Source organism: Cyprinodon tularosa, unplaced genomic scaffold (assembly GCF_016077235.1).
Source record: "Cyprinodon tularosa strain WSP-4 unplaced genomic scaffold, ASM1607723v1 ctg280, whole genome shotgun sequence".
NCBI lineage: Eukaryota > Metazoa > Chordata > Actinopteri > Cyprinodontiformes > Cyprinodontidae > Cyprinodon > Cyprinodon tularosa.
Window position 1 is genome coordinate 369,614 of NW_024038986.1, and position 24,397 is coordinate 394,010.

Below are 24,397 nucleotides of genomic sequence, written 5' to 3' on the forward strand. Positions count from 1 at the left end.
TCGCATAGTAATAAATTATTAATATCAAAAATGTATTTCTGATTTTTCTTTTTACATATTTTGTTAAAAGGCCAAATAAGGAATTCAAACCAAAAAAAAGTAATTTTCTGTTTTGTTTTATTCTCGGATCAGGCTTTAAAGGGTTAAACACACAAATATCAGTTTTTAACAAGTTAAATTAGACAAGTTATCTCTATCCTTTGTGATATTTTAGGTATTTTTGTGTAATTTATTAGATTTTCTGTTCACCATATGTATCTGGAATAGGTCAGATTTTTCAAGGACAAAAATATCACACTGATGATGTAGAGGTCTCAAAAACTCCTCTATCGAATATGATAAACTTGGAGTTAAACATGATGATTATAAAATGAACAAATATTAACACCTCTGATATAAAACATTAAAGATGTAGATGTTTCACATTTCTGACCTAGGGGGTTAAAACAACACATTCAAGCGACAAAGTTCAAGGTCTTGTGTCATGATGGGTTACTGAAAAGCCCAAGATGCAGAACACCACGGAGACAGAAGAAAAGTTTAACAAGTTTGTTGTTCACAAGCACATGGAATAACACAGGTACTGGTTCAGGCCTGGGGGGCTGGTTCACTGGAGTCTGTGTGGGAGACAGTTCAGTTAGCTTGGGATCAGTTGAGTTTGAGAGTTTCAGGTTTGTACCTTGAGAAGTCCGGTTTAGGCTTTGAGAGAGGAACTGTTGGGTCCAGAGATTGTTTGTTTCAGCAGAGTCCGATAACTGCTTCAGCGTCTTACATCTAGCTTGAAGGCAGACCTTGGCTTTTGGTTTCCAGCTCTTAGTCCAGAGCTGCATGGGAATCCAGAGAAGAGTCTTCAGGTTTGGCTCGGAGGGCAGGCTCGGCGGGTTAAGCTCTTCCAGAGCTCACAGTAGAAAAACAGGATTCCAAACTGGATTTAACACTGCGGCGTCGAGGCAAGGTCTGAAGGCAGGTTATATACTGTGGATCCTCTGATGATGAGATGCGCCTCAGGTGTGTCGAAGGCTCAGCTCAGGAGGATCCATGGCGGACTCTGCTGGAGAAAGATGGAACTTCTCCAGCTCCCAACAGTACCCCCCCCCTCAACGACCGCCTCTTGGCGGTCCGGAAGATGTCGATGGGAGGGAGCGCTCATACTCCTCGATCAACGATGGGTCGAGGATGTAGGAACCAGGAACCCACTGGCGATCCTCCGGACCGTAGCCCTCCCAAACGACAAGGTACTGCCAACCGCGACCTCGCCGACGGGAGTCCACGATCCGGCGGACGGTGAAGGCAGGATGTCCATCGACTTCCAGGGCGCGTGGAGGGGAGTCGGATGGAGGGCACAAAGGACTTGAGATGACTGGTTTGACCTGAGAGACGTGGAACGTGGGGTGGATGCGAAGAGTCGGGGGAAGTTGCAGGCGTATGGCTGATGGATTGATAACCTGGACAACCTTGTATGGACCAATGTATCTTGGTGAAAGTTTGCGAGACATTCCCTTGAGGGGGATGTCTCGAGTGGAAAGCCATACCTCTTGTCCAACCGAGTACTCAGGGGCAGGACGTCTCTTTGAGTCGGCGAAGCATTTGGTTGTTTCCGAGGAGTGATTGAGAGTGGCGATGGTGTCTCTCCAGATGCGTTGGCATCGACGGATGTGCTGATTGACTGACTGGACCGAAATCTCTCTCTTGTCTGCAGGAAAAAGTGGAGGTTGATAACCGAGACTGACCTGAAATGGTGACTGACCGGTGGAAGCTGACTTGAGAGAGTTGTGGGCGTATTCGATCCACGTGATGTATTGGCTCCAGTCGGTGGGATTATTAGAAGTTAAACAACGAAGGGTAGACTCGAGCTGCTGATTCATCCTTTCTGTTTGACCGTTGGACTGTGGATGATAACCGGAGGTTAGTGAAGACTTACAGTTGAGAGCAGAACAGAACGCCTTCCACACTTGGGACCACGATCTGAAAGTATTTCTTGTGGGATTCCATGTAGACGAAAAACGTGTTTGATCAGGAGCTGAGCAGTTTGAAAGGCCGTAGGAAGTTTCCTGAGGGGGATCAGATGACAGGACTTTGAAAATCGATCGACGAGAGTAAAGATTGTGGACATACCTCGGGAGATGGGAAGACCAGTGACGAAGTCAATAGCGATGTAAGACCATGGACGCGTGGGGACTGGGAGAGGATGCAACAGACCTGAGGGTGGTTGATGTGAAGCCTTATTCCTGGCGCAGGTAGAGCAAGCCAAAACATATTCTTTGACATCCTTGTGAAGGGTAGGCCACCAGAAGCGTCTAGAAATTAAGGAGATGGTTCTGCTCACCCCCGGATGAGCAGAAAACTTGGCAGTATGCATCCACTGTATCAGGCGAGATCTAACAGAAGAAGGGACATAAGTTCGGTTTGGAGGACCGTTACCTGGGTCAGGTTCAGAAGCCAGGGCAGAGTTAATGAGATCGGTGATCTCCCAGGTAACCACTCCCACAGTGCAGGATGCGGGAAGGACAAGTTCAGGCGTCTCGGATTGATCAACGGAGTAAAGACGAGAGAGAGAATCGGGTTTGACGTTCTTGGATCCGGGTCTGTAAGAAATAATGAGGTTGAAGCGAGAGAAAAATAGGGACCACCTTGACTGACGAGGATTGGCTTGTTTAGCAGACTGGATGTAAGCGAGGTTCTTGTGATCTGTCCAAACAAGAACCGGGTGCTCAGCTCCCTCCAGCCAGTGTCTCCATTCCTCCAATGCCAGCTTGATGGCCAAGAGTTCACGGTCTCCAACGTTGTAGTTTTGCTCTGCGGGGGAAAGTCTACGAGAGAAAAAGGCACACGGGTGAACTCTTTGATCCGTGTCGAGTCTTTGAGATAAGACAGCCCCCATACCAGAGTCGGAAGCGTCAACTTCGAGGATAAACTGCTTTGAAGGATCGGGCTGGATCAGCACAGGAGCTCTGGAAAACAAAGTCTTAAGTTTATCAAATGCGGCTTGTGCCTCGGGGGTCCGTTGGAAGGTTCTTTTGACTTAAGTTAGAGAAGTTAGTGGAAGAGCTGTCTGACTGTAATTCCTGATGAATCTTCGATAAAAGTTGGCGAAACCCAGGAATCTCTCTGCAGCTGCTTACGGTTTTCAGGAACCGGCCACTCCAAAACTGCCTTTATTTTATCTTCAGAAGGCTTAACCTGCCCGCCCTCGAGCACAAACCCCAAAAAGGAGACTGAAGACTGATGAAACTTGCATTTTTCGGCTTTGACAAACAGTTTGTTCTCCAGTATTCTTTGTAACACCAGGCGGACATGTCTTTTATGCTCAGAAAGGTTCTTAGAATAAATGAGTATGTCATCAATGTAGACGAACATGAACACATTCAAAAAGTCTCTGAGAACGTCGTTTACCAAGGCTTGAAAACATGCAGGGGCGTTCGTTAGACCAAAAGGCATGACCAAATATTCAAACTGGCCCAAAGGAGTCTTAAAGGCTGTTTTCCACTCATCTCCATCTCGAATCCTGAGAAGGTGATAAGCGTTCCTTATGTCGAGTTTGGTGAATACAGTAGCCCCTTGTACAGGTTCAAAAGCTGAAGCGAGTAATGGGAGAGGGTACTTATTTTTAATAGTTATTTGGTTCAGCCCTCTGTAATCGATACAGGGTCTTAGTGAACCGTCCTTCTTGCCGACGAAAAAGAACCCTGCACCCAACGGAGAAGAAGATGGGCGAATAATTCCAGCAGCTAAAGACTCATTGATATATTTTTCCATAGTTTCTCGTTCACGTTTGGAAATATTATAAAGTCTGCTGCTGGGTAGAGGTGCTCCAGGTAATAGCTCAATCGCACAGTCATATGGTCTGTGTGGTGGAAGGGACGTAGCACTGACCTTACTGAAGACAGGAGCCAAATCATGGTACTCGGAAGGGACAGAAGTAAGGTCAGGAGAGTCCATCTCCCCCCCACCTCTAGGAGATCTCACAGCGGGAGCTGCCAAACGGAGGCATGTTTCATGACATAAAGTTGACCAGGATTCAACATGACGATCAGTCCAGTTAATATGGGGATTATGTCTTTCCAGCCATTCAAATCCAAGCACCAGAGGGGAACATGCGGAGGGAAAAACAAAAAATGTTAAGGTTTCTCGATGATTACCTGAGATTAGCAGCTCGAGAGGTTGCGTCTGATGGGTGACGTGGTGGAGTTTCTTTCCATCAATAGCAGAGACACAAAGAGGCTGGGTTAGAGGTACGGTTTCTATTTGAAGCTGTTGGACAAGATTGGAGTCAATTAAATTCCGTTCACAGCCTGAATCAATGAAAGCAGAAAAAGAGAGGTTCTGATCTGAGGAAAATAAAGTGGCAGGGAGCATGAGACGAGGAGATTTTTCAGAGTTGACATGGCCCGCCAGACTCCTCAGAACCTCTGACGGGCCCCGGCTTTTGATTTAGCTGGGCATGAAGCGATGAAATGACCACTCTCACCACAGTAGATACACAGTTTGCTCAAAAAACGTCTTTGTCTTTCCTCTGGAGTCAGCCTAGTATGTCCAACCTGCATGGGTTCGATTTCCGTCTCTCCATTATGAGAAGCTTGGACAGGCAAGGAGAGAGACTGGGTTTTAGGTCTCGGTTTGGACAAATATTCTGTGGGAGCAGAAAAAACAGTCACATTATTTGAAGCAGAGGCAGGGGCAAAAGAACCCTGATTCTTAGATTTGGAGCTGTTTCTAGCTCGGATCCTGTTATCCAGCCTAATTGTCAGGCGGATTAATTCTTCAAGTGTTTCAGGTTCGTCGAGGGTTGCTAGTTCATCCTTGATGCTTTCGTTCAAAGCCATGAAATAAGCGCCTTTTAAAGCGCTTTGATTCCATCCGGAAGCTGCCGCTTTAACCCGGAAGTTAATGGAGAAATCCGCTACTGAAGAATTTCCCTGTTTTAGGTTGAAAAGAGCCAAGAGTCAATGGTTTGATCAGTTTCTTGGTTAAATACTTGAGAAATTTCAGAGACAAAATCTGTGTATCGACAACTGAGGCTTTCGTCGGAGGCAAACCTTGCCTGAGCCCATTCCAGGGCTCTTCCAGTCAATTGGGACAAAATAAAAGTTATCTTCTTATAATCTGTGGGAAAACTGCCAGGAGAGTCTTGAAATATTAAACGACATTGAAACAAAAATCCTTTGCAGTCCTTCATATTACCAGAAAACTTCTCAGGTAGACTTGGGTGGAACTCAGATGATGACGTCACTGCCGGTGACCTCAGAGGCGGCACTGGACCCGGAAATGGTTGTGCTGCCGACGTGGCATTAGCACTGCTCATGTAGTTAGCATAACTCTGAAGCATTTGATTATGAGAATCGACCATTCGATATAACTCACGGAGGGTTTGAGTTTGTCCCTGGATTTGAGCATCTTGCTCCTCCAATCAACGGCGGAGGTGATCTGCTGGGCCTTGTGTTTGGCCGCAGTGTTCTGTCATGATGGGTTACTGAAAAGTCCAAGATGCAGAGCACCACGGAAACGGAAGAAAAGTTTAACAAGTTTATTGTTCACAAGCACATGGAATAACACAGGTACTGGTTCAGGCCTGGGGGGCTGGTTCACTGGAGTCTGTGTGGGAGACAGTTCAGTTAGCTTGGGATCAGTTGAGTTTGAGAGTTTCAGGTTTATACCTTGAGAAGTCCGGTTTAGGCTTTGAGAGAGGAACTGTTGGGTCCAGAGATTGTTTGTTTCAGCAGAGTCCGATAACTGCTTCAGCGTCTTACATCTAGCTTGAAGGCAGACCTTGGCTTTTGGTTTCCAGCTCTTAGTCCAGAGCTGCATGGGAATCCAGAGAAGAGTCTTCAGGTTTGGCTCAGAGGGCAGGCTCGGCGGGTTAAGCTCTTCCAGAGCTCACAGTAGAAAAACAGGATTCCAAACTGGATTTAACACTGCGGCGTCGAGGCAAGGTCTGAAGGCAGGTTATATACTGTGGATCCTCTGATGATGAGATGCGCCTCAGGTGTGTCGAAGGCTCAGCTCAGGAGGATCCATGGCGGACTCTGCTGGAGAAAGATGGAACTTCTCCAGCTCCCAACATCTTGAGATTGTCCATAAGAAATATAAACTTCAGAGTATAGAACACAGCTTTTTTCTCCCTCTTTGCTCAACATCTTCCTTTAAATTGCTTCTCATTGTTCATTTTGAAGAGTTTGTTTTACATGGAAAATGAACCAAAGAATTATAATAATCAAAATAAAAAATTGTAAACTAATAGATGTAGAGGTTTAAAAACTCAAATCCCTTGAAAAACAAAAAAATATTTTTAAAATTTTAATACATGTGGGAGCTGTAGAGAGTCTCTTATCCATATCCATTTGTCTACATTTACCTGTTTATCCAAAAACTCCCGTGTATCCTTCTCTATGTGCCCCTCATACAGGTTAGTGGTCAGACTCATCAGGCCAATCTTAGACAGACCAAAATCCGTCAGCTTGATGTGTCCCATTGATGTTATTAGGAGGCTGTGAATAAAAACCACATAGTCAAACATTTTAATTATTCTAAAACTTCCCAGCGATGCTTAAAAAAAAAAAAACTCCATCTTACTTGTCAGGCTTGAGGTCACGGTGTACGATACCATAGTTGTGTAGGTACTCCAATGCAAGGACGGTCTCTGCGAAGTACATGCGTGCCATTTCCACAGGCAGAGCCCCAATGTTCTTCAGCAGAGTGGCACAGTCCCCTCCTGCAGAAAGAGAGCTTGGTGTGTCATCAGCACCTTTAAGGAACCTCTCTTCCGACATTGTTTTAGGTTAAAGGAAAGGGCAATCGATTGAATGTCGGACAGAAATGTGCATTAAGTGCTATTTTTTAAGTAATGCTGACTGTTCTTTGAGTTGGCCGGCATGATGCGACTCAAGGACATCATGTCCAGTTTTCTGGTGTTAGGGCGTTAATCGCCAAGGATGAAAATAAAGAAAAAGAGCTATCTTTTGAGTGTAGTTAGAGGCAGTGTTGCCATTTTATGCCACTTTTATGCAATAATGAAACAGACCTATACATTTATTGAGGATTTGTAAAGAGGTCTGCCTAGCACTCGTCCATACTAAAATAAATCGCCTCTCAAAAATAAATATGCTCCTTGACCTTTTATTGCATTTAGTTACATTACAAATACAAATCTTTTTTTAAATTAAAATGTTCATTTGGGACACTTAGACTTGACTCAAGACAGCAATTTCATATAGGAAACAACACAAATAAAGTAAACAAAAACAAAAAAATACCCCAGGATGCAAATCTAACCCTCTCCTAAGTCATATAATGATCAAATGCGAGTTATTTATGCTTTATACTAGTTCCTTGTAGCTTATTTGGTACATACTGACAAACAAGCAGCACATGACACAGGGGCTGATGAATATCTTAACCTTTAAACATCTCAAATAGCTCTGTTTGGTCCCATCAAAATATAGAAGGTGCATAAAACAGAAGGTTAGATGAAGATGTGATCAGACACCAAAATTTAAACTAACGCTGGAGAAGCTCAGTTGAGATCTAGGTTTAAGTCAAAGAGACAAACCCCTAAACTGTAAATTTAATATGAATATTTTATTTGCAGTAGGGAACACTTTTTTTCTCCACAATTAAAACTACATCTGTTTATGTATTCAATTAAAGAAATAAAACACATTTTTAGTTTTCTGAAGTTTACTAAACTAATTAATTAAGAACAAAAACCAAAGCTGTATCCTAAAATACAAGATAGCCCTAAATAGGACAATTTAGGGTCACCAATATATCAATATAAAAAAATATCAAGAATTTTTTAACGAACTGTATCGTCTACATAGAGTTCACAGCTGGCACATGAGTAGCGAAGAGAAAAGTCAAAAAATGAAGAAACTAAAGAACAATGGGCTGAGTATAGAGCCTTGTGGAATGCCCATTTTTATATTCAAAAGTGAGGAAGTGTCTTGAATTTCTTAAACTCAAAACACAATCAAAGTGTATCCAGGGATTGAACATTTATCTAAATATTTTTGCTCTAGTTATCTTTCTCAGAAGCTGCTATGTGTTCATGCTTCTTGGTCTACATCTTCAGATCCTCACCTTCCACATACTCCATCACCATGCAGAGATGCCGTCGAGTTTCGAAAGAACAGAACATGGAGACAACAAAGGGATTCTCTGCAAAAGTGAGGATGTCCCTTTCCACAAAGGCTTGCTGGATTTGGTTCCTCAGGATCAGGTTTTGCTTGTTGATTTTCTTCATGGCAAACCGTTGACGTGTCTCCAAATGACGCACCAAATACACAGCCCTAGTTTACACAGAGAAAATCCATGTCTGGTTCATCTGTGTTTTAGAGTATCACTTGCACCCAAGCCCATACACATCAGTGGATTACAAAGGATGCTGCACTGAGTGGCTTACCCGTACGCTCCGTTACTGATCAGCTTGATGGTTTGGAAGTCTGCTTCTCCTGGTGGTTTCATTGCTCGGATCTTTCCCTGTGGATCAAAAAGCAGCTGCTTTGAAGGATATCATTCAGCATGAGCTGAACTTGTTTATATCATGCTAAAACGTTTAATTCCAGTGCTTTTTTTTTTATCTTAACCCCTTGATTTTAGTATTTTTACCTCTACCAAGGAGGTTATGTTTTTAGAAGAGGTTGTGTGTTTTTTCTGTCTATCTGTCCAACTTTGTACAGGATAACTTCAAACGTTATGAATGGATTTTAATGGTGGTGGAACAAGCAGCTCCCATTTCAACCAGAGCTTGGCAGCAGTGACTATGGAAGGCTTCAGCATCGGACTCAAAAAAGCCCAGAATTATTATGCTGAAGCCAAAAACACAGGAAAAGGCTTGAAATTTTGATCTGCTGATCAAATAAGAAAGCAGAGTGTATGAAGAAGGTGAGAACAGAACAAACACCAGAGGCTGCAGCCATTCGCTGAGCCTTATTTATGAAAGGACTTTAAGTAAATTCTTACCAAAGGTGCATCTCATGCCAAGGAACAATTAAAATTTGCTAATGAAGCAGACCATGTCCAGGTTTTAGTTATAGATTTAAGTCACAATATGGTGCCAAAGTGTGCAGCTTGGCAGAGGTCTGCGCTCTCATAGTGCTTTTCTAGTTATCTCTAATTTGGAAGCTTGCCTAATGCTACAGGAAAGCCTGGAGTGATAGTGTCAGGTTTTCTAGATGTCAGAAGAAATTAGCTTAATTAATTTCACCAATGCCAATTCAACATAAATGAAGCAGTGTTGCTAAAAAATACTAACTGATCTGAGAAAAAAAAAAAAAAAAGGTGTAAACTCTATAACAGATGCTCCACTTTTTTTTCTGTATTAGCACCTTCAGGATAAAAGCTTCAATGAACAGCAGTTTTTCCAACAAGCTTTTTTGTATGTAAATATAAAAACTACTTTTATCTGCATTATAAATTAAATTCCATACTAATACAGAAAGTAAAACTATGGAAATCTCAATCCTGATGTATCCTGACACTAAAAATCGACCTCCCATCCCACTGACCTTTAGTATGGACCCCGACCTGAGGAGGAATAACAGGAAATATTTCAGTCTCACCTCTGTTGAGTCATCTGTTTCAGGCGTTACTGGCCCCTCGCTGTCATAGCTTTCCAGGTTCACCATGTCTAATAATAAAAAGTATTTTGTCAAATTAGTTTTAAAGTCATTTCCTTTCCAAATTAAGAACCATTCTGTGTTGCTTTGGCCCTTAACCTTCAATCGGATCTCTTGTCAGACCCAGCTGGCTGATGATGTAACGAGGAATGTCAGTTTTCATTAGATGACCCTCCTTGGCATGGTCCTCTGCTGCCTCCAGGAGATGGTAAAACTCCTCTGGATTAAACTCCTAGAGACCAGAGCAGTAGGGTGGAAAATGGTTATAAAAGTTGTAAACTTTAAGAACTTATAATTGACTTGGTTTGCTGATAATAAAAACAAATCAAAGCTTAAAAAGGAGCTCCAAGATTTATTTCTGCAGTGGGTGATGTTACTAACAAATCCTGTCAAAACATGTAAGCGGGGTCAAGGGATTGAGGTTTCTTTCAATGTTTGTACAGTTGAGCACATGAGGGGGCAAATCTGCAGAGGGGGCTAAAGATTAAGATGAGGGCAAGGAGGACATCCAGCCTTAAGGACTTGGAGGTCATCAACAAATTCAAGTCGTTCTAATATATTTTACAGATGCACCACCATTCAACAGGCTCCTAATCACTCATAGACATATTCAATAAATTAGAACAGAGGTACAGAGGACCCTGGCCCGTGAAAGTCACCTAAATTGGTTAGACAAGGGAGCAGCTGTAGCTCTTGTCACTGGAGTCTGCAGGTTATTTATCCAAGACATTAGAATCAGCTCTAAGTGTTTCTAACTAATGACCTGGAAGATTGTACTCGCTGTTTCATGTTTGCACACTGCAGCTTACAGTATACTGAGAAACTGTTACCAAATTCACTGCTGGTCATATATGTTGATTCAACAAGAACATTTTGGTATTTTTTTTACTCTTACTCTTATTCCATTAACCTATTTTCTTAATCTTAGTCTGTTTCTATTTTTATTGTGTTTTATTTTCGCTTCAATGACATAGTTTCCCTGCGGCAGTCATAAAGTGATCAATAATCTTGAATTATTGGCTTAATTAAGGATCTTAACTGCATTTGATGCGATTTATGGCAGGGCTTTGACTTGGACGTTCCAAAATGTGAAGTTGATCCTAGAGATGCACCGATCAGATATTAATATCTGGTCCCAATATTGAAGCTAATTCTAGATCGGTTATCACTGAAAATGGGCCTGATCCATAGGGGCAGATCTATCCAGTCAGTTTCTATGATACAGTTACATTAAGATAAAAGCTTTTTGAACAACAGAAAACTTTATTTATTTGATGTAATAGGTACATAATTTTAAACCTTTACAGTTGTACATTTGTCTTCATGAGGGAATCTGCCCTATTAAAACTAGTTATTGTTTTCAAAACTTAATTTTCCATTCCTATACTAATCCCACGTAGCCTTTTGGGATATATGTGAACATTTATTTACAACATAGATCATTATTGTTTGTGGGAAGGAGTTTTATGACAGCCTCTTAAAAGATTAACAGTAGTGATAACATTCAAGCAAACAGAGCTCTGGTATTTGAAAGTAACGAGATCTGCAGATATCCATATTCAAGTATTAGAGTGGAATTGGAAGTGGAGATATATGGATTGGTGCATCTCTACTTGGTCTTTCTTTAAATGTGCTTGGTCTGTAAGTTTCACATAGTCATTTCTAATTTGCAGGTAGATTTTTATTTCAGTGCTTTCAGGAATTCACTTTTATTCATTAATGATGGAACGCAACCTTTTTATGTATTCACAAAACAGCAGATGGTGACTTATTGTCTTTGCACCTTTAAAGTCTTTAAAAACAAACTCAATCAAATCCAATAAAGCCACGTTAAAGTCTTGTAAAAACCAGAGATCAGAAACTGGTCAACAATTCTGACACTATCTCTATAAATAACAACTCACCTACCAAGGTCAATATTATATAATATTCGATTCAACATAATTGTTACAAGGCTGAAAAATGCATACAATGGATCATCTGATCTTACTATTTTTTGTATTTGCAATAAGATTGTATATATAAAAAAAGAAATATAATGAAAGAAAGAAACATAAAAAACTGAGGTTTATCTGCCTTTTAAGCTGATCATGATTTGAACCAGTAATCCTACAGAAACGTGTGTAGTTTATGAGTTCCGAGCATGTAATTTGCACAATCAAGGGTGCACCCTATGGAAGCAAATTCCAGAAATGCTTTTTCATTTTAAATATGGTAACGATTTGCTTCCATACGCACCAACTTAGCACCAATACTTAGATGTGAAAACAATCGTTTCCACAGATGTTATCTACTTCTGCAAAGGTATGAAAATCGAGGCGCTAAACTTTATTTATATTTAATAGCAGTAATTTCAGCTTTTATCATTACACTGGTACTAATTAATGCATTTTAGTAAGGTAATATAGAAATTATTTTAGGGGTTTCATGATTTTATAAAAACAATCTGTATCAATCAAATTTGGAATTGGCTTTTCAGGCTTTTTAAAGATCGGGAATCAATGATCAACCAGAAACCTCCAATCGGTGCCTAGTATTAACCCACAACAGAGATTCACCTTTTCATTAGCCTATTGTATTCCTGTATAATAAAATCCTGTAAATTTACAAAACCAAAAAAAAACCTTCTTACTACTGACATCAAAAAAAATAAAATCACAATAACAACGTAGTTCAAAAACAGACTCTAGTACACCAAGACAGAATGAAAAACGCTTCTTTATGTCATTTTTTCAGATTTCGGTCCCAATCCTGAAACCAACTCTGCATGGAATGAGTCATGCAGGGTCGCAGGGGTAAAATCCTCTTATGAAACCTAGTCGAGCTGAGCTCCGCAGATAAACCCACTTTTGGATATTCTCCAACTTTAAATGACATCACGGTCACGGTCTGACTGACTCAGACTGGAAAGCAGCCAATGAGCAGGGCCGCTGGAATTAGCTATACTGTGGCAAGACAAATTTTAATCTATATGCAAATGTCTCTGTCAGCTATACAAACAGCCTCCCACCTTTGGTTTTTAGCTGTTTTACATTTCTACCCCCTTCTGTGTAATAGATTTGGGTACTTAAAAACTTGTAATGGGCTTAAAGATCAGTATATGATAGCAATCTATTTCCTGAAGGTTTCAAAAAGTTTAAAATGCCTAGTAGAGTACAATGTTGCTAAAGGACATCTTGATTAAACTTACCAGACACTCTAAAAGCCTTGCGGGTCGGGAGATGATGATAAGAAGCTTTTTCACCAGCTCTGTGACAAAGGCTACTTCTGAGCTTTCCGAGCGTTTGAAGGCCTGGGACAAAGACAGAGACAGTTACACAAGCATGCACATGTAGAATTATAAAAAAGAGCTGTCTATGTTAAGTATAGTAGAAGAATCAAAGGGAGTACAAAAAAAAAAGAAACAAAGAAACGTGTTAACAATTTGTGGATTTGTGGGATATTTGTTCCAAATGACACTTGTGCTCCTCTTCAAAATAGTTCATATAATAGTGCATATAAACTGAAAGCATGAAGCTGGAATTCAGTGTTTCCCCATTTTAATCATGTTATGAATCAGAACTACAACTTCCCGGTTTAGAACTACAACTCCCATCAATTCATGGATGTGTTTTGACACAGTCTGTCCCTCCGATATCACATCCTCACGCCGTAGCATCTCTAAATCCACCAAGAAAACCATCTTTCTTTCTCTCTTTCCATGGACCTCGGTCTGGATGCAAAGGAGAGACGCCAAACTTCTAGCTGGAGGGCACATTCCACCTGATGCAATCCCCAGAACCGGTGTCCATTTTTGTTTGCTGCATCCCTCGTTGAAAAAGCTCTAAGCCTTAAGCTCTTCATAACCTTGATGGCAGGGTCCGAAATTAACTTTTTGACTTACCGGCCAAGTGGTCCGGAAGACAAAATTATATGCAAAGCATTATTTTTACCAGCCAGAAAAAAACCCCAAAACAATATCCTCTCATGTATTTTTAAGGTACATATAATCTCTGTAAGGCAGGGGTCTTCAACGTTTTCCAGCCCAAGGAACCCCAAGCTGATGGCAAGATGGAGCGGGGACCCCCCACTTATATATATTGTATGAAATTGTGTTATATCAAACTGTCACTCTATTACAGAAGGACTCATGTAACGAAAGTTATTTCTCCCTGGGATTATTAAAGTACTTCTGACTCTGGTTCTTTGTTGATGGGACAGGTGTTGTGAATGAAACGGTGCCCAGCTTGAAAGAGCTCCTGTGTGTCGCTGAATGTGAGCATTGATGACTGAAAGACATCTTCTGCCTCCATTTATCTGTTTACTACAGTCTGTTGAATTCATGTTAATGTGAATTTAAAGACATTTAAATTAGTGTAAAAATGTACAAAAAAAAGTCTAATCAACCAAAACTTCTGTGAACCTCCGTGGACACCCCCTAGGGGTCGCTGACCCCCTGTTGAAGACCTCCACTCTAAGGCACAAAGTTAAATGCAAACAAAATATTCAAAAAATATTTAAAAAACAGGAGACTATTTTGAATTGTTGTATAGATCATAAATAAAAGCATAGCCTTTCTTCCAGTGGCATTGGCAGTGCAAAACAATATCTTCATCTTTCTGTTTTTGTGTTGATATAGCCATCAGCTCTCTCACAGTTGCTGTGTGGGTTGTTTGAACTGAGCCTGAGACCTGGACATCCAGTGAATGTGGCATTTATTGTGTTTGCATACACGGATGCTCTCCACTTTCATAGACTGACAGGCAGCGACAAATTCATCGTGTTTGGTCTATTTTGCATATTTGCTGCATTCTGAGCATCGCATTAGTGTAGCATCATCATAAATAGGCCAGTTTCTTGCTAAACAGTCTTCAATAAAGCGCCATTTTTCAATAAACTTTCTCTTCACCCCTGGGGGCTGTAGATCCTCGCCCCTCCTCTTAATCGGCATTTGTCTTTTAGAAGGCGTGGTTGCTCTAACTATATAACGCCACAGTTTGTCTAGCGGCAGAGTTGTTGTTAAACAACGGGTTGTTGGAGGTGTAACCTCTGTACGCGCGTCTGTCCATTGCTGTGTGAGGAACAGACAGCAGAGGGACAAAGAGACTGAGGGGAGACTTACCAAAATAAAAGATGGAGGGACATGACTGAAGCGCAACTGTGGATGAAACATTTACTTGACTTGTGGTGAACGGTGCTCTGGGAAATGAAACATTTCATCACATTTGGCTAGTGGCGAATGTTAATTTCGCACCCTGCTTACTGGTACGCCCGTTCTGATGCAATGTAGGAGGAGTTTTTCAATCTCTGCCGATCGACCAAGATACTGTAGCACCAGGTTTCCATCCTGGCCAGCTGTCCTATGTCTAGTGTGCCATTCTGCACTGTGAGCGGCTGTATTTCTGAGCTGTGAGCTGCAAGAACAGCCACTAAACTACAGCAGCATTGCATCCCCACACAATCACTCGTTTCAACACAAATTTCAATGCTGTCACATCAAATGCATCATGTTTGGTGGTAATTTTTCATTATTGGATTAACTGAAACTCAACTGATTTGACTGTTACCACAGACGGCCACTGTCACACGTCTGTTTGCTATATCAGCTGTGCTGCTAATCTGATGGACGTCCCCTCATCACAGCAGCTGAGCTAATGAATTGAAGAATAACAAAACCCTACCTCAAGGACTTATTTGAAGTCTTTTATTACGGATAATTTCATGTATTCTGTGTTTATTCCAGTAGCTTATAGTGTTTGCATAGTTTATTAGACATAGTAATAATAATACTGTAAAACTGATTATTAGCTTCAATAAAGCACCCATTTTGTTTTAATTGTGGTTGAATGTGGTTATTTACACAGCAGTGACTGATTGTCTATAAGAGCAGAACCTACTTCCTTTGAGTTAACAACTTGAATAGACAGAGACAAAACATTTCCTTCTAGTTAATGATTAATACCTTAATTAAAAAACTAAGTTATTGACATTTACTGATGGTGAAAATACCTTGGATTATTTAACAGCCGGTCCAAAACATCCAGACACTAATGTGCTGAAGACTCTCAGTCACCTAGGTCATAGTCATTCCAAAAAAAATAAAAAACAAACAAGTTTGAAGACATTTTGCTTCCCATCCAAGAAGGCTTTTCAATTCAAAATGTCAGAAATAGTGTTGAGTTCGAGGCCAACAAAGCCTTGTTTTTGTTTAGAAAATATGCAAATTAGCCTGCAATGTCCCATACCTGTATATGTCCCTGAAATGGAGGTGGTTAAAGGGAATTGTTGGCCTGGCTGAATAGGCGAGGTCTTCTGTTCCCCTGTAAAGGGGTTGGGGTTGCAATGATAACAGGAAGGGGTCAACTCAATTGCTGCATTGTAGATTTTGGAAAGCCGAAGTCTGTTTGAGGTTGGTTTTTCCTTCTTAATATAAATGGCTTCCTTCACGCCCCTTTCAAACCACCACTTGTCCAAAATGTGAAAATTCTTGTACTCAAAAGAATGTCCTTTGTCCATAAGGTGTAGATAAAAGGACTTATTGGCATAACATAATATGATTTGATATGGTTTTATCAGACGCCGAGCTACCCTGACTGGAAAGCTGATATCAAATATGTTCAAACAGGAAGGATATGTACCGCAGAGTCTTGTCCCGAGGGGGTTGCTCTTCTGGTTTGGGCCACTAAGTTAAGCCAAATGAAACACTTCTGCATTAATTGTTATCTCATTAATTGGTATTACCCTTGATTTGAATGACAAATAATTATTCATAATCAGCTGCTTTAATTAGAGATGTCCCGATCCAAGTTTTTGCACTTCCGATCCGATACCGATATTGTTTTTGGACTTCCGATCCGATACCGATACTGGCCGATACCAGCCTATCCGAGCATGTATTTAAGTTTAAGTTAAAGTATTTAGCCTTAGTTGTAAGACTAATGTTGAAAAGGGTTTTAGTATTCTTGATAACATCTAGCCAGCTGAATTAGGTGAGATTGAATAAAACACAATGATTGGTAACAACAAACTTACCTGTTTATTAAGAGATAAACACAAACTGGACAAAATTATGAATAGCAATCTAATATTGCACAGTGAACAGTAAAACCGTAAACAGTTAAAGGTGCTATATTACTGTAAGTTTTAATAAAAATGCAAAACAGATAAGAGCGGAAAATAGTCTATTAACTTAGAATCAGGACTCTACTCTTGAAAAAAGACACTGCTTAAAAAAAATCAGTGCAAATAATAGTTACACAAAAATGCCTTATACTCCCCAATGTCCTCCACAACTAGTCTCCATCTACACATCGTGCAGGATAAAATAATCCCACACGGCTGACATTTTCCCGCTATCTTCCAATTCACCTGTTTTAATGGTTAGGCCGGGAGACAGACCCAAAAAGACCTGTGGTCTGGAAAATACGGACCGGATTCGGGGAAAACTGGCGCAAAATAGTGGAATGGATTGTTTCAATCCGCGAAACTGGAAAATACGGACTGAATTTTTTTTAGAAACTGGATCGGCAGTCTGGATCGGCATTTTTACATGCTTTGCCGATACGCATTTTTCTTGCCAATATCGGCGTCCGATCCGATACGTGGATCGGATCGGGACAAGCCTAGCTTAAATTGGACAACATTTGCTGTATTTTTATTTAATTCAAATTGGAAATGAAATTCCTAATGCTCTGGGTGCCCCAAAGTGTTTAGATAATCATTAGTTGAAAGGAATTAGACCATGAGAGATTACATGAGTTTTATAGTCTTTTTAGTTCATTTTAACATTTAAGCACCCAGCACTCCAAGGTGGTTGAAGCATTTAGATAGAGAAGTGTGAAATAAAGTGATATCACTAGTTAATTGCAGCAAGTTTCAATTATGGCTTCTATAGCAATGTTTCAAATTATGTACCGGTATGTGTTCCACACGACCTCCCAAAGACTGAACTCATATGTAGTTTTGGGAAAGTCTAAAGAAATGTATGGCAGATGTGGTTATCTAGTGATAAAAAGATGCATGCAGCATTTTTTAATGAGTAGACAGTCATTTGCATGTGGTGTCATGTATTACATTATAATAAAATTTAGAAGTGATAGATACTAACTTTTGAGAAAATGTGTTTTAGTCAACTCAACAAAAATAGGCTTGGAATTTTATAGAATGTTATATCTGCTTGGTGTTGGTTGATGCTATTAGGCTTGAAGACAACATATTGAAGTTTGTTGTTGTAATATATCAGAATTAAAGGGAGTAGGAGTGCTGTTCACACCAAAAACAAAACAAACAAAAAAACTCAACATATTATCATAACTCACATCATGGAGAAGCTTCTCTAAATTCTCCTGCAGTTCAAAGAAGTAGACGGAGGTGATGAGGCCCTCGCGTGATTTTGCCAGGCAGTCTCTGGCCAGCTCTGCTATCTGATGATGGATGAAGCTGAGGACTCCGTCGGCCAGCGGAAGAACGCTTTCGGGTGAGAAAGCCTGGGTGAACTCAGCCAACCTCTCCTCCATCTGTGCTGTGGCCTGATGAAGGCCGGGTGGGCGACAACGAATTGCGGATGGAGAAAGAAAATATGACATACAGCAAGAAGAAGAGTAAAAGAGATAAGATATAAGAAAAAAATAATCCCTTTTTTGTGCTTAAATTAAAAAAGCTTCTGTATTACTGCATATTTATTTAATTTCATTTCATCAACAATGTCTTTTTTCCAATTAACTTTCATGGTAACAAGTCTAGAAACCTTTTACTAAGAAAAATACCCGTTGGCAAGCATGATTTTTATCAATCCAAAAGCTTTTTAACTCATTTCCTCTTGTTATCAAACTCAGGCAGAGAGTATGAGAGATAAAACAAGCCTTTATTTCAAAGCTCCAAGCCGTGGGAGAGAGCAAACTTAATATTCTCCCTAAATGAGTAAAAGGACTTAGTGGCATAACATAATATGATTTGATATGGTTTTATCAGACGCCGAGCTACCCTCACTGGAAAGCTGATATCAAATATGTTTAAACAGGAAGGATATCATTTTTATGACATATCATGAGGACTGGAATGATGCTTTACTGCTTTGAAGGTTTTATTCATTGAACTGCAGTTAATTTAATTCTTGCTGAAAAATTTGCATTGCAGAACCATTTTGAATGTTTGTAACGGTGAGACTCAGCAGGTTACCTTTGGAAAGCGTTCTTTGTACACATGGTTCATCATGACGATCTCATTGTCATAGCAGGAGGAGGAGCGCCCCGGGCTGGAAGAAGTAAAAAAAAAACGTCTTAGAAGAATTTAAGATGTTTAACAGATATGCAGAAATGGACTGGTCACTGGAATTGATTTCTACTTTGTTCTGACCTATAGGTTCATTACGGAGCCCCTAAAGGGACATGGAGGGAAAAAAAAAACTTTTGCGAGATCCCGCAAAACTATTGCAGGATCTCGCAAAAGTTCTTTTTTCCCCCTCCATGTCCCTTTAGGGGCTCCGAAGTTCATCACCTCTTTAAGGAAATAAAAATTCAATTTTTTTTTATGATCACTTAATGCACCTTCTCCAAGCAGACCAAGGTTGAAGTAGCTGCTGTTCTCTTTGGTGTGAAAATTGTTATGATTCAGAGTTTGCTGTTATTAGTATTGGCGGGGTGATAAAAATAAAGTCAAAGGAAGAAAAAAAGAGATACCTAGACATATATGTGATTCTGTGGATTATTAGAGAAAGATAGCAAAACTTGCACTGGGAACAGGAAAACTAAAACTACTACAGGAAAGTTATGGTAAAGAGGCCAAGTCACTTACAATTACTTTCCGAATTTCTAAGCCAGAAACTCAATGCAGGTGCATTCAAAGGCTTTACAATAAAATTTTGGTGCCATGTTGTCCTGTTTTTTATTTTTTTATTCTGTGTTTTTTGCACTATTTTCTAGTAAACTTTAGCTTGATCTATATTCAATAAGTATTTTTGCACATTTATCTTATAAGGAAACAAAGTAATAGAGCGAAGCAGACCAGCATTCTCCAAGTGGAAGTCTAAAAAAAAGAGGAAAAGTCCAAAATTAAATGTGAAAAAGTGCAAAACTATCAAATGCCAAGAGGGATAAGACAAGAGTAGTGCTGTGAAAACAATATGTATATGTTGGTTTTCACTGAAGGGGGGCTAAGGCCTGTCAGGTTGATGGCGATGTAAATAAATACTCAGTGTAGGCCACACTGTCAGGATGGCATACACTGCTTTATTTTATTATGAAAATATCATTTTTTTATAGCCATAGTATGATCTCAGAGTCAAATTAAAACTATGTTAATATATAGTGTATTGCAAAATAAGCCGCATACTTGTTCACACTTTGTCATGAACAGAAATCAACATATTTCACTGTGATTTGTGAAAGAAAAAGAAGAAAAAAAAACAATTTTAAATTTCAAAAACCTCTCTTTACTTTTATAGCCTATACATAAAGGAAATCTAGCGATACCAGTTTACTTTAGAAGTCACTTTACTGGTGTCAAGGAAATCAGCAGAGGGGTCAGGAGAAATGTTGAGAGGAGATTTAAAACAGGGTTAGGTTAGAAAAGTATTATGTTTAGAAAGCTATGCTTATATTATATATTTAGGTATTGAAGTTGCTCCATATCTGCACAGTATTTCCCTAACCTTCTGATTATACATTGAAGCTGATTACTTTTATCCTGATAAAAAGGGATATCTGTTTCAACCAAATTGAATCATAATGTAGATTAAATAAAACATTATAATCTATACCTTATAGCAGGGATGTCAAAGTCAAACACATTGTGGGCCAAAAAAACTAATTTGCTACAAGCCGAGGGCAGTGCTGGTTAAATGTTTATTAAAAAAAATATTGAAATGAACAGAGCCTATTGAGCCAAGAACTAACGCATTGCTTTTTTTTTTTCAAACAAAAAATTAATATGAATATTATTAATAAACTTATTAGGATAAATGCATAAATGAAAGGGCATGCATTATAAACTGAAAATGCATTACTGAGCTGCTCTATGATCATACCAATCATTGCTTTAAAATAGTAAAATAAGAAAAAAATATAATAAAGTCAGTTGTATTCTCTCTCATGGCTCTTATCTGCAGTTTTCCTTAGGTCCATTTAACTGAAAAATATGAATTAAAAAAAGATAAAATGCAAAAATCTGTGGCACACAGAAAAATCAATACTTCCTTCAAAGAAAAATCATATTTTGTACAAATAAATGTACAAATTTTAGAGAAATCTGCTGTTACAGACTAAGTAGAATGCACAAAAATTACAATATGTAAAAAAGCTGATAATATACATCCTTATTATATCCCAATTACTGTAACTGTAGTTTAATGTGGTTCTACAAAGTACTGACTTGGAATGACTCAACCCATAAACATACCAAAAAATACATTGTTTTTTTTGACTTTCACTTGTGAAGAAAACTTAAAAAGCATCCATAATTTCCTTTCAGTTCACAGTTATGCAGTACTTTGGCATGGTCTGTGAGAGGGGTTTTCCAAAAAACACATTTTATTTCTTCACTCATAAAAACAATATTATGTTCATTTTTAAACAAATTACTTTTTAAAAACAACATCTAACATTTTAATTCATCAATTTAAATGTATTTCTAATTTGTAACATTTTATTATTTAACCTTTAATTGTATAACTTGGCTGTATATTTTATGTTTGAATTGTGTTTTGAAATAAATAAATAATTAAATTATATATCTGCTTACTTAATGGTACATTTATTTATGTTGTGGGTCATTCACATTTATGCATTTCATGATATACAGTATTTGGGCCTCCATATACCTCAGGGAGCAAATGGTGATGTAAACCATTTCACACCATCATTTTGTGTCTTGGGGCCCCCTGGGGGTCCCTGTCACGGCTAAAATCATCCATACCATCTGCTACTTAGCACAACCACAATATCGAACTTTATGAAACAAGACAGACATCTTTCCTTCCTATTTATAAAAAGCATACTAAACTACACTGTATAAAAGGTTAATAAAGACTTTTTGGAGAGAAAAAATGTGTTGATATCTAATGCGCAAGTCCTCTATATTACGGTCTCCTGTCCGTCTGCATCCAGATAGTCTCGATAAATCTTAAATTCATTGTTAACTCTTTATCCGAGTCTAGATAAGCATTTGTGATATTTATTGGTGGCTGCAATTTTGCTTCATTCCTGTTTTAAGTCAGCTCTTAGCTTTGTGAAAAGTGAACAAGAATTGCTTTCCATAAAAAAAAAAAAGGCAGATTTCTGGAACATTATTGAAAAAGAAGTAAATGAGATAAGAGTTTTTTTGGCAGCAGACACTGTTTTAATCTCTTGGCGTGCTGCTGCTGCTGATGGGGCTGCTGACCTGAGACTGCGGGAGCGCGGGCGCATGTGGGGGGAGCAGCGGCCCCCGTCGTCATCTGTGATGCTCTCAGTGCTGCCAAAGTGCTTGGATAAGAAGTGGAGCTCGTCCATGGTGGGCTGGGAGGGCAGCTGGTTCAGCCTCTCCTGAGAGGAACTGGAGGACTGGATAGAGAGAGAAGAAGAAAGATGAAGGAGAAAAATATAGAAGAAACAAGGAAAGGAAGGGAATTAGAGGGAACAGAAGGGAACATGGCAGACTAAGAAGAATGTTTGTAGAAGTGAAGCTGGAATGGGAAAGATTAAACCGGAATGGGAAAGATTAAAAAGGTGACATGCCGGAAAACTGGTAGCATCAAAAGCTGTGTGTGAAACATGTGGAAACTGAGGCATAATTAGCGATCCTCTGAAAGCTATGCAATTACAGAGTGTCAAGATTACTTATGGGGTCCAACAGCAGGATGACAGGCCAAAACTGAAACGTTAATGAAGTCTTTCTTTGAGCCTCAATGCCACTCCTGAGTCTGTCTATCACAGACTGTGTGCGAGGTGAAGCCAATCAGTGGCCTTCATCCAATTATTTGTCTCACTAAGGAGTTGATCGCTGATTTATCACAGGTGACATACTAATTTAAAATGGAATAAATGGATGATGAAGGGAGAACTTCATCTCTGTCTTCTACCCCTTGTTGGAAATTGTTGTAAATATCCAACAGACCATTTGTATTACGTACACAGCCAAGGTAGCATGTGTATTCCCGCTGTGCCAGTTACTATCAATGTGGATCTAGGAACCATTACAACTAGTTCCTCACGGTGTTATAAATTTTACCAGTGTAATGTGTAATCTATTTACATTTGTGTTTGTTTTAAAATTTTTTTTTTTTTTTTTTTTTTTTTATACATACACTATATTGCCAAAAGTATTTGCTCACCCATCCAAATTATTGGAATCAGGTGTTCCAATCACTTCCATGGCCACAGGTGTATAAATTCAAGCACCTAGGCATGCAGACTGTTTTTACAAACATTTGTGAAAGAATGGGTCGCTCTCAGGAGCTCAGTGAATTCCAGCGTGGAACTGTGATAGGATGCCACCTGTGCAACAAATCCAGTCGTGAAATTTCCTCGCTCCTAAATATTCCACAGTCAACTGTCAGCTGTATTATAAGAAAATGGAAGTGTTTGGGAACGACAGCAACTCAGCCACGAAGTGGTAGGCCACGTAAACTGACGGAGCGGGGTCAGCGGATGCTGAAGCGCATAGTGCGAAGAGGTCGCCAACTTTCTGCAGAGTCAATCACTACAGACCTCCAAACTTCATGTGGCCTTCAGATTAGCTCAAGAACAGTGCGCAGAGAGCTTCATGGAATGGGTTTCCATGGTCGAGCAGCTGCATCCAAGCCATACATCACCAAGTGCAATGCAAAGCGTCGGATGCGGTGGTGTAAAGCACGCCGCCATTGGACTCTAGAGCAGTGGAGACGCGTTCTCTGGAGTGACGAATCGCGCTTCTCCATCTGGCAATCTGATGGACGGGTCTGGGTTTGGCGGTTGCCAGGAGAACGGTACTTGTCTGACTGCATTGTGCCAAGTGTAAAGTTTGGTGGAGGGGGGATTATGGTGTGGGGTTGTTTTTCAGGAGCTGGGCTTGGCCCCTTAGTTCCAGTGAAAGGAACTCTGAATGCTTCAGCATACCAAGACATTTTGGACAATTCCATGCTCCCAACTTTGTGGGAACAGTTTGGAGCTGGCCCCTTCCTCTTCCAACATGACTGTGCACCAGTGCACAAAGCAAGGTCCATAAAGACATGGATGACAGAGTCTGGTGTGGATGAACTTGACTGGCCTGCACAGAGTCCTGACCTCAACCCGATAGAACACCTTTGGGATGAATTAGAGCGGAGACTGAGAGCCAGGCCTTCTCGTCCAACATCAGTGTGCGACCTCACAAATGCGCTTCTGGAAGAATGGTCAAAAATTCCCATAAACACACTCCTAAACCTTGTGGACAGCCTTCCCAGAAGAGTTGAAGCTGTTCTAGCTGCAAAGGGTGGACCGACGTCATATTGAACCCTATGGATTAGGAACGGGATGTCACTTAAGCTCATATGTGAGTCAAGGCAGGTGAGCAAATACTTTTGGCAATATAGTGTATATAGCCTATAAACATGCATATGAGCAGTTGTTCTTCATCGCAAATTGCACACCCAAGTTCTGAAATGAGAATTAACTCTGTTTTTCTCTTAATTCACATTAGTATATTGATGTGAATAATTTATTGATTTCTTTAATTTTGTTGTAAGTTTATGGTTAAAATACAATTAAACTGAAAAATCAAGTTAGGACTTTTCACGTGAAAGTATAGGTGCCGCCACCCCCCTTTTACACAAAAAAATTATTTTTGTTCTTTTAAGAAATACTGTACATTTC

General features: G+C 39.9%; 1 protein-coding gene across 1 annotated transcript in view; it reads right to left on the bottom strand.

Moving 5' to 3' along the window:
- LOC119786881 (microtubule-associated serine/threonine-protein kinase 1-like) overlaps window positions 1-24,397 on the bottom strand; it is a 91,116-nt gene that overhangs the window by 12,730 nt on the left and 53,989 nt on the right. The window contains 10 exon segments of the mRNA XM_038290445.1: window positions 6,353-6,485; window positions 6,571-6,709; window positions 8,077-8,285; window positions 8,399-8,475; window positions 9,558-9,625; window positions 9,714-9,846; window positions 12,805-12,906; window positions 17,912-18,121; window positions 18,771-18,846; window positions 21,969-22,129. Coding sequence (XP_038146373.1) covers window positions 6,353-6,485; window positions 6,571-6,709; window positions 8,077-8,285; window positions 8,399-8,475; window positions 9,558-9,625; window positions 9,714-9,846; window positions 12,805-12,906; window positions 17,912-18,121; window positions 18,771-18,846; window positions 21,969-22,129 — 1,308 coding nt within the window.